Source organism: Ananas comosus, linkage group 3, assembly GCF_001540865.1.
Source record: "Ananas comosus cultivar F153 linkage group 3, ASM154086v1, whole genome shotgun sequence".
Lineage (NCBI taxonomy): Eukaryota > Viridiplantae > Streptophyta > Magnoliopsida > Poales > Bromeliaceae > Ananas > Ananas comosus.
In genome coordinates this window covers 11193904-11204719 of record NC_033623.1, presented here as the reverse complement: position 1 = coordinate 11204719, position 10816 = coordinate 11193904, and the positions used below count along the sequence as shown (strand labels likewise).

Below are 10816 nucleotides of genomic sequence, written 5' to 3'. Positions count from 1 at the left end.
TTTTTTTTTTTTTTTTTTTTTTTTTTTTTTTTTTTTTTCTGGCAATACATATGACATGCTTCACATAATTATCATTAAACATGTGAGTTCCTGCTAGATTAATCCTTTGTCACAAATATTTGATGATCGATATTTTAAAAGTCAAAATTTAATTTGATAAATATGATCTGTAATATTTAAATAGCCTATAATCCGTGTATTAATTATTAATGCGACCCTGCTCTCATGCCAAAAATAGTATATATTAATTATAAGAAATAGATATTCAAAACTTATAACTTCCAATGTGAATATTTAATGACAAACACGTTGCTAGATCTACAGTCCAAAATGGGCTGTAATTCCTACCACCACCCCATTCAAAGTTCACTTTTTCTTTACAACTCCTATTAATACTCGCTTTTTTTTTCCCAGTAAAAAAAAAAAGAAAATCAAAAAGAGGTTAGTAAACCCTAAAACCCTTAGATTACTTGGCATTTCTCTCGTGAAAAAGTTTTAGATTTTTTTTGTTTTGAGAGAAAGGTGGCATGTTATTCGTTTCGTTCATTTTTTTTAAAAAAATAAACTTAGCTGAAAATATTAATCTCGGGTATCAACTACAAAGCTTTTAGAGTTGGAGTGCATATATATATATATATATATATATATATATATAGAGGCTGGGGCTACTATACTCTTATGAGTATAGAACTTCTTGTACTCATAAATTTTTAACCGTTGATTGATGGGTTATGTGGTTAGGATGATGGTGGTCCCCACTTAGAATGATAGTGGTCCCCTAGTGTTGAGTGGGTAGTTGGTTGAATAATATGATCTAACAGGTGGAAATGATTATGGAATAAATCTAAGGGTCAAAAACTTATGAGTATAAGGGAGCTCATACTTATAAAGTTTTAGAGTTGGAGCGCGTATATAATAAACAGGGCGCATGCAATGAGGGTGGGAATGAATTAAGGGTGTCGTTGTCACCGTCCGTTTTGGTAAAACGGTCACGACACAAAAAGATCACGTCCACACGTTGGAAGGGCGGGGGTTTGAGGAAAACGACGTGGTTTCAGATAGTCCTTATCCGACCAATCCCACGGACCCAAAATCCGACCCCATCCGGTGGAGCTCGCTCGCTTCGAATCACCACCACCCTGGACCTGGTCTGCTCACTGCTGGGGCCGTGCATGCATGCGCGGTCCATCTAATTATAACCCAGTACCCCTTTAGCAAACCCCCCCAGGTGGTGTGTTGTAGATAAGAGTTAAGATCAGTTAATATATATATATATATATATATATATATTATGTTTGTGTCGTTTTATGTAGGCTCGTAAGTATAAAAAGCAGGCCCTGTTGCTTTGTTACTAAATCACCTGTACCCACTATTAAATCACCAGCCAGTGCCACCAGGTATCCCGAGCACTAGCCGTACTATAGCTCTACTGGGTCAGCATAGCTCATACATTTAGTAAGTGTAATTACAATAATTAAGGGCCCATTTAGTTCATTGTTAATTTGTATTATTCGTATACGCTTTCAAATTATCACTTTTGTTCAACTCAAGTAGGACAAGTGTAAAAAGTGGTAATGAAATAGTAGAACCATTGAAAATTCCTAACTGTTAGGAATACTAAATTATTATGGGTACCTTAAGGGGTATTTTCATTTTCATGCTTGATAGAAATCGTTAGCACTTTATTACTTAACAATATATAACATTTCCGAAATATTACAAACCCTAAAAGAGTAGTAGGATTTAACTGTTCATCTGAGGAGGGTTGTAATCTTTCCTTCAAGGTTATAAAAATTATTAATTCTTGGATTTTAGTGATAAAAGAAGGACGATGATAGGACTAACAGAGAAATATGAATTATCGTATGATAGAGTAGTAAGATTACAATGAACTTTTGGTTATAGGGCTAACATTGCTCTTACATTAAAGAGCTTTTAGGCATTTATATAACACCAACTTACACATCTACATCAGTGAATTGGAAAGGGGAATTGGATTATAAGTTGCTAAACTAATTGTGAAGCTTTATATTCGTCGAACAACTTTAATGTCAGTTTCAATGCAATTAATGGATCAAAATTTTGTTTAATTTGCTTGAGGAGGAAAGAACATATATATATATATAGCATTTGATTTAATTGTCATGCCATCAGTTGAAGATGATGTTGGCATTCTTATTGCGACTAGCAGTTGCCAACCATTTATTCAAGGTGATGCCACAACTGACTCAATAGCAAACTAGATCATCTTTCCTCATGTTAGATGTGACTCGAAATCTACTATCGATTCAGGTTCGGGTTTACGACTCTCCGACAGCTTCGCGGTGCGACCAATTTGGAAAAGAAAATTATGGAGGAAAAATGAATGTCTGTGGTGGGTAGCGGAGGGCTCGGGCCAACAGGCGTGTGATCGTGGTTGGTTGTAACCTGAAGAAGATTGTACTCTCTTTTCGTTCCATAGTGAAGTTCTCTCCTCCCTCGCCCGTGGTTTTTCCCTGCAAAGGGTTTTCCACATAAATCTGTGTCTCTTTATTTTTCTGCTTGTGGTTTGATTGTTTTTTTTTGTGTTCGTCATTTCGTTTCCGTTTGTGCGTTTGTCGTAACACCTCACCAGAAAAAAAAAAAAAGAAAAAAAAAAGAAAAAAAAAAGGATCATCAGTAAATGATCTCTTTGAAACGCCACTTTAAAAAGTCATCTTTTGGAGATGAAGTGACTACTGAATCAACTACATCATCAAGTTGTCATCTGTTGTTGATGAAGTGGCATCTGATTAGCCGTCAAGTTATTACAATTAAATAGTTAGAAAGAGTTGGCTTCATTAATATTAATGCATGGAACATACAATGAAGTTTAATAACTCATTCATAACAAATTCAAGTTTGTTCTTGAAAAATAAAATAACAAAAGAAGGTTCAGTGATCCAAGCTAAACTTCCTCTGAAAATATTCAGTGACGAAGAATGTCATATATCCAATTGTGTTAGATATGTCTCACATTCTGGAACCGCAATTAAACAAACCATCTTAATTTGATTATAATGAAGATCTCTACTCCATCTTAATTTATTCGTGGATGTAGGTCAATGGTCAAACCACGTTAATATTTACGTATTTTATTTTTCTGCTCTCTTTCTCGATTCTCTTTTGGTATTTTCATGTTCGACGAATTAGATCATTTCCAATTTTGTCATAAATTCTGTCATAACAAATTGAATTCTTAAATTTAATTCTTTTGCATATATACCATGCAAAATTATCTATTTCCATACATACATATATAAATATTGCAATTGCATATATTAGTATTTAGTTCATTATGATCAGATTATCCTAATCATAAACACTGGAATCATCAAATTCATGATATATATAGCATAGATAAGGGAAGGTCAGAAGCAGAACAGTACAAGCATGGATTTCGCAGAATATATACATGAAAGAAAGAAAAAGGTTTTCAGAATTGAATATATTATTTGTTTGGATATTTCACAATCATTTACATAAATTATAGATAATTGTTAGTGATTTATAATATAATTTCATCATCAGTATGTTTCTCTTTAAAATAATATATTTATTAAGAGAAGAAGTATGTTAGATCAATTAGAACATCGACACTAATAGAAGATTAATTTCCATCTAAACACTAAAAAATCAAAGGGGGAAAAAACACAAAACCTATCTTTATAATTTATTTAACTATCTCGTATTTGCAATCTTCAATACTATCACCTGGGTGTACCCCTCTATTTCTTGCTGCTAGGATGAGTTTAGAGATATTTTTGTCATTTGATTTCTATATAACATTCAATTATTGAGGAAAACTAATGAAAATTGGGAAAGGGTGCTTAATTGAATTAACATATTGTTCATATGATTTTTTTTTCTTATTTTCACTTCTTTAGAATTAGATGGTAGACTACAAATGTGCAAACTCTTTTTTCCTTTTTCTTTTTTTAACACACCTATGCAAAAATGTTACTAAAGATTAATTGTTCTCTTTACACATTTATCAAACGAGGCATTAACGCAATTCTAGGGTAGGTCCTATCAAATCGATCAATCTTCTGTATAGAATTAGGAATCACAAATGCACATACTTGGCATAGTGGGAATTGAGTATTTTCCCGCAATCTCTTATAATATGCATGAAACAAAGTAAAGAAAAATTCATTTCTCCATTTACTAATGACATTAGCAATATTAAGACCGAGGAATACTATTCTACTGTTATACGCTTATAACTATCAGGAGCTCATCTGCTACTATTGCTACACAGGCAGATCACCACTTGTAGCACCGTTGCCGCAACCACAATTGCCCCCGCCACCGTCGTTGTGACTATCAGCTTTTCTATCGGTATTACCGATGGCTAAACATTGTCGTTGACCATTGTTGTCACTACTATATACGACTAATTTTGCCATCGCCACCACCATTAATTGCTTCCAAACATTTTCGACGCCAACACCTCCTTCGGCGTTGCCTCCATTGTCATTGCTACAATAACTATCATCCTAATTTGGAACTCAATTTGAGACCACTGATGTTGCTATCAGTATCACCATTATCAATTAATGTCTTTGTGATCAGGGGCGGAGCGGAGCTATGTTGGGCTGAGGGGGCCATGGCCCCCCTCCACCCCAAATTTTCATAATTTGCATAAAAGTCCTTTATATATAAAAATTTTAAAAAAATATATATTTTTTAAAAGTATGATGAGTAATCTGTTTTTTTGAAAAGTTTTTAGGGCTAATATAGTGCTCTCTAAACTCTGAGTTTTTTTTTTTTTCATTTAGTAATTAAATTAAAGGTTATATTAAAGTTAATAGCTCTGTTAACTAATAGTCATTTATTGTCACAATTACATTTAGTAAAAATTAAAAAATTAAGTCATTTACTGAATTACTATTAGATTTAATAAATTTTAAAGCTATTTGAGTGAAATAATCTAAATAAAATAATTAGAAGTTAAGTAAGTATAAATAAAAAAAGGGTAATGCTTTTTTACACTAATTATTTAGTAGATATATTTTTTTATCAAAAATTTGACTAGGTAAATCTTGTTTATTTGCTAAAATTTTGATTTGTTTGTATTTTAGCTCCCCTTATAATCGAGTGCTAGTTTTGTCCCTGATTGTCACTGTTGTGCTACCAGTTGTCATCGCTGTAAATTTTGCCACTGAACTGATATTATGCTATTGATGCTGCATCCCCTAGCTCTCCCACGCTCTCTTCGTGCTACTTTCATTACCATCGCTATTATCACTATCATTTTCAGCCACCATTTATAATATGCTTGATCGCCACAATTATTGAAGTAATTTGTAGCCACTGCAACCACTATAATCCTGTGACGCTAAGATTAATCTTACTGGCTGACTAAAATATTTTCATGTTGGAACATGTATACAAAAATCCATTTCAAGGAATACTAGAATGCAACTAAATAAAAGAATTTCATTTGCACAATGTAAACTTTGAAATGATCCACGAATCAAATATTAACTCTAAGCGTAGAGGACTATCAATCGTTATCACAATTTAAAAGATATTAATTACATAAAGCGCAATCTTATACATTCACTGTAGAAAGCCTAAAAAAATAGTGTATTTCGCTTTAAATACAGGAAAGCCATGAGTTAATACTAGAAACATTAGAAAATTCTGACCAAACTTTTTAATATTAAAAAGACTGTTTGATCAGATCACTCATTCTCCCACATACTTTTCCATTTAAAAAATATTGAAAATATTCTTTAATTAATACATTTCTGCGATAGCTAGCGGTGGTAGCTGCCCGTGCTTTGTAGAGAGAGAGAGAGAGAGAAAGAGAGAGAAAGAGAGGCTTTGGACCTGCCCTATATCTTTCTCAATCTCACCATTTTCTCAGCAGGTATCTTCTCTTAATTTGCTCTTCTCTCTTTCCCCCCTTTCCTTTCTCCCTCTCTCTCCTCTCCTCTCCTCTTTCCATTCTCTCTCTCTCTCTCTCTCTCTCTCTCTCTCTCTCTCTCTCTNCCTCTCCTCTCCTCTTTCCATTCTCTCTCTGTCTCTCTCTCTCTCTCTCTCTCTCTCTACCTATTATTTCCTTTTTATTTTCGTTTCTCAAACCAAAGAACAACAGATCCGAGGCTCCACTGAATCAGATCGAGTCAATCAAAGCATCAAATCAAAGGCATCAAATCAAACTCATCACATCAACAACAACAACAACAACAACAACAACAGCAACAACAACCAAACCAAAAAAACACCCCCACAAAAAAAAAGAAGAAAAGGGAGCCCAGAAAGGAGAGAAAGATCCCCCCTTGGCTTGGGTCGGTCGGTCGGTCGGTTGGTTTGTTGGTTGGTTGGTTGGGCAATCAAATCAAATCAAAGAAGCAGCTGCTGCAGGAGATCCAATAAATCAAATCATGTCATCCTCCTCCGCCGCCTTTTCTCTGGACCACCTCTCGCCTCCCCCTTCCGAGCAGCTTTGCTACGTCCACTGCAACTTTTGCGACACCGTTCTCGCGGTTTCTTCCTCTCTTTCTTTGCGATCTTATACATATATAAAAGAGTCTCATCGCTCACTCTAACTCATCCTTTTTGTGTTCTAGCTCTTAATTAACTTAGTTTTTGTGTGTGTGTGTGTGTGTGTGTGTGTGTGTGTGTGTGTGTGTAGGTGGGGGTGCCATGTAGTAGCCTGTTTAAGACGGTGACGGTGCGGTGCGGGCACTGCACGAACCTGCTCTCCGTCAACATGAGGGGCCTCCTCCTCCCCGCCGCGAACCAGCTCCTGTTCGGCCAAGCCTTCTTCGCTCCCTCGCACCACACCCTCTTGGTTTATACATTTCTTGTCCTTTAATTAGTTTCGATGCATACATATTGTATATATTAGCACTTAACCATCTTTCTTATGCTACATTGGTTCCCTTTTTTATTTTCTTTTAATTTTTTTTTTGGCAAATAATTAAGGATGAGATACCGTACCCTCCACCGAGCTTACTGATGGATCATCATCAAGCAAATGTGAGCAATCATGGAAGTACCAACAACAACATGGTGGCTCCTGTGAAAGGATCTGAAGAAGTAGAGCTCCCTCAGACACCTGTTGTTAACAGACGTGAGATATTCCTCTTTCTCCATCTCTCCTTTCTCTCCCTCTCTCTCTCTCTCTAACATTCTCTTTGACTCCCTAGTCAAAATCTACTTTCAGAATATACTGCTCCACACAGTAGTAGCCCCTTTTCTTTCCTTTCATTAATTTTTTTTTCTTTTTTATTCTAGTGGTTACTAGCTCAAATATTAGCCTTTTTTTTTCTTCTTTTTATTTTCATGTCCTTTTCAGAAAATATTTTTTTTATTTTTTATTTTATTTATTTTATTTATTTTTGCAGTTAACAGTTGCACCATTGTCTTTTCACCTCACTTCCATACCTCCAACCCAACATGGGGAATAATTTAGAGAGCTACAATGAGGAATGAACGTGGAAAAGATGGTGCATAAAAGAATGATGATAAAAGAACAAATTTTTTTTAAAAAAAAACAAGAATTGTGCCTGCAAGGGCTTACACCCAAACATTGGCACTTGTCTTCTGGTCTACTGCACGAGAAGAAAACCATTTTCTTGCATTAAATGCATGACCCAACCCTCTTTAACTGCCCATCTTTCCCTCTTTCACTCTTCTCCTGTAGCAAAATAGCAGCTCTTATTCCCCTCCTCCGTTCTACTATTTTGCCTTCTCTTGTACTGTTCCCTTTGTTCTCATGATCACTAATATTAATGTATCACAGAAGACCTAGTTAGGGTTTCTCACTTGTTAACACTCTCTTTGTTTTGTTAATTAATTGCTTTTGAGTTGCCGATGCAGCTCCGGAGAAGCGGCAGAGAGTCCCCTCGGCGTATAACAGATTCATCAAGTAAGCAATATAGAATAAGAAGTGTAATCTAAGATCTTCTCGGATTAAGAAATAAGAGAGAGAACCTCTTTTTCTTTCTTCCTACTTTCTTTCTCAAATATTTGCGCAATCTAAAGAAAAGTCGGTGATCGATTGCAGAGACGAAATCCAGCGCATCAAGGCCGGAAACCCCGACATCACCCACCGAGAGGCCTTCAGCGCCGCTGCAAAGAACGTAAAAGCTCTCTCTCTCTCTCTCTCTCTCTTGCTTAGAGTTTACCTTTGTTTTCTAGCTAGGGTTTTAATCAACTTAATATGTTTCTTTTTTTCTTTTTTGGGTTGCTTTCTTTCTAAATAGTGGGCACACTTCCCACACATCCATTTCGGCCTGATGCCTGATCAGGGCCTGAAAAAGACCAGCGTTCGCCCGCAGGTAAAGACTTTGAGATGATACCCACATTAAAGTATGCTTCATTTGTAAACAACATGTAGCTTACACAATGCGAAGCTTATAGCTTCTGATCAACTTGCTCTCTCTTTCACACTTTTTCCCCTTTAGGGTTTTGATGTTTCCTTTGTTTCTCTTTGTGGGTCTTTTTCTTGTTAGGAGGGAGAGGACGTTCTCCTCAAGGACGGGCTCTACGCTGCAGCAGCAGCAAACTTGGGCGCTCACTTTTAGGGTTTTTACCTTATTCGGCTGTTGCTGTTAGGGTTTCCTCTCTCCCCTCCCCCCCCCTCTCTCTCTCCCTCTCTCCTCTTGTTTCTGGTAGATGTTGCTGTTGGTTAATTTAATTTGATAGGATAAAAGGGAACAAAACTTTGATGGNTCTTAAACTTACTATCTGTGGAGAAACTATTTAACAGTCTTTTTATATGGATCTAGGGTTTTATCTTTTATCCTTCTCCTTTTCTTTTTCTTTCTTTTTTTGTTTTTCTTTCTCTCCTCTTTTCTCTTCTACTTGGTTTCCATGTCGAGTAAAGGGAGGCCGTGGTGTCAAAATTGTCTGTGGAAAAAGGTTTGATGTGGCTGCCTTTTGCTTCAAGTGTTTGTTTATTTTTGGACAGCATACATCTCCTTCAATCTACTACTATGTTTATTTTCTACTGTTCATAGTTGCTTTGTCTTGTAACTCTGATATATCTTATGCTTGTTCTCCAAGCCTTAACTAGTTTCTTTTTTCTCCTTCTCTTTTTAATTTTTGATATAGGAGACTGCATATATACTCTTAAGAACTTTTAGAGTACTTTTACATGTTTGAAAGGATCAGTTAACTAATAATTAATAACTAGTGCACAAACATTTTTTTAATGATTTAAGGAGTAAAAGATCTTTTCCCCTTTTGAGAAACCCTTTTCTTGCATAAAGCCCAAGTTAAATGGTGAACCTCTTTATAAGCTCCAACTTTCCTTGAATCTACTTTAAAGATTTAACTACCACTTGATATTTGTGATGAGAAAGCAGAAGACTTAGGCATCCTTATCGTTTAGCTTTAATTATTGTTAGCTACTTAATTACATTTGAACGCATTCGGAATTAAAAGTGGAATGAGATCGAATTACTAGCACAACTTATAAATTAGTAATAGAACCATTAATAATGAATGTGATGAGAAATGACAAGTAAATTTAGGTATGTTTTGTTTCTTCTATTTACACCATAAGCCATTGAACTTATCACAGATTTTTATTGTTGTTGCCTGAACTTGAACTTCTATTTCAATCATGTCATTCCTCCAAACTCTGTTTATATATAATAGTAGAAGAATGACATGATAATTGATTTAGCTACCAAATCACTTGGTTATGTGGCGATGACATGGTGGCTGATCTAGCTGCCATATCATCCCAAGGCTTCAAGATTGAACTGTCACAACATTTCTAAGAAATGATGCATACTTATATAATGCTTCTAGATGATATGAGAACTAAATCAATTGCCACATCACCCCTTCATATAAGATATTCAAAGCGGAGTTTGAAAGTTTGACTTGTATCAGAAACTTGAATTCAACAACTTAATTAATTGCTGGAAATTGAAGTCCAGCACTAACCTTATATAAAATAGATAGTTTTGTTGCAGTTCTTTTTCCAGAAATATTATCTATCACCCTAAGAAAAGGAATATTGACCAACACCTAGCAGTTCTTTTTTCTACTAATTAATTTCCCACTTTTTTCTTGCAAAGGTACGTAGATGCTAATATTGTAGACCCTAATGTGTTTTATTATACTTTGTTTTGCAGTAATTAAGTTTCGAATTAAAACATTTATAAATTGCATTTGATGATCTCTATTTTTAGTTTATGTAGTATAGATTGGTCCTTCACTGATATGTCAAACTTCCAGAAGTATCTTCCCATCCACCTTTCCTGGTGAGCAATTATATATATTAAAGACCTCTTTAGCAGTTACACCAAGTGTCAATATAATATAGAAGATTTGATTATAACCTTGAAATAGTTAGAAGTAATAGCTTAACCAAGTGTCAAAATGCATTTGCCTTTTCATTTACACTAACAAGCAATATATCAAGCCAGAGTATTTTATTTCTAGTTCAAGGACTTCATGTTCTACCTGATTATTATTATTATTATTATTATTATTATTATTATTATTTTTGAGAGATAACTAGCACGCTACCCGCTTCGTTTAGTTCTACCTGATTATTATTAGGCATATAAACAATTTCTGGCCTCGACTATTGTGACAAGTTTAGCATGGGTGGAGATTTAATTTGTATGGAGGGGTTGGGTGATCTTCATCCAATTAGTAGTTTTAATCCTTAGGTAGCATCTATCAATTAATACTTTTTTATTTAAAAGTTTTTAGGGAGCCATGCACCTTAGCCTTGGTGGATTTTGAGTAGAATTTTTGAGGTTTAGGTGCCTATGCGTGGACAATTTAAATTCAACAAGAAAAGGATAAAATAGATATA

The 10816-nt window shown here is 35.1% G+C and overlaps 1 protein-coding gene across 1 annotated transcript in view; it reads left to right on the top strand.

Annotated features, from left to right (window-relative positions):
• LOC109708019 (protein YABBY 4-like) overlaps positions 1 to 8634 on the top strand; it is an 18305-nt gene extending 9671 nt beyond the window's left edge. The window contains exons 2-9 of the mRNA XM_020229586.1: positions 5814 to 5896; positions 6125 to 6515; positions 6665 to 6823; positions 6958 to 7105; positions 7855 to 7903; positions 8042 to 8117; positions 8241 to 8315; positions 8490 to 8634. Coding sequence (XP_020085175.1) covers positions 6414 to 6515; positions 6665 to 6823; positions 6958 to 7105; positions 7855 to 7903; positions 8042 to 8117; positions 8241 to 8315; positions 8490 to 8561 — 681 coding nt within the window. The 5' untranslated portion in view covers positions 5814 to 5896; positions 6125 to 6413 and the 3' untranslated portion in view covers positions 8562 to 8634. The remainder of the gene's footprint in view (positions 1 to 5813; positions 5897 to 6124; positions 6516 to 6664; positions 6824 to 6957; positions 7106 to 7854; positions 7904 to 8041; positions 8118 to 8240; positions 8316 to 8489) is intronic.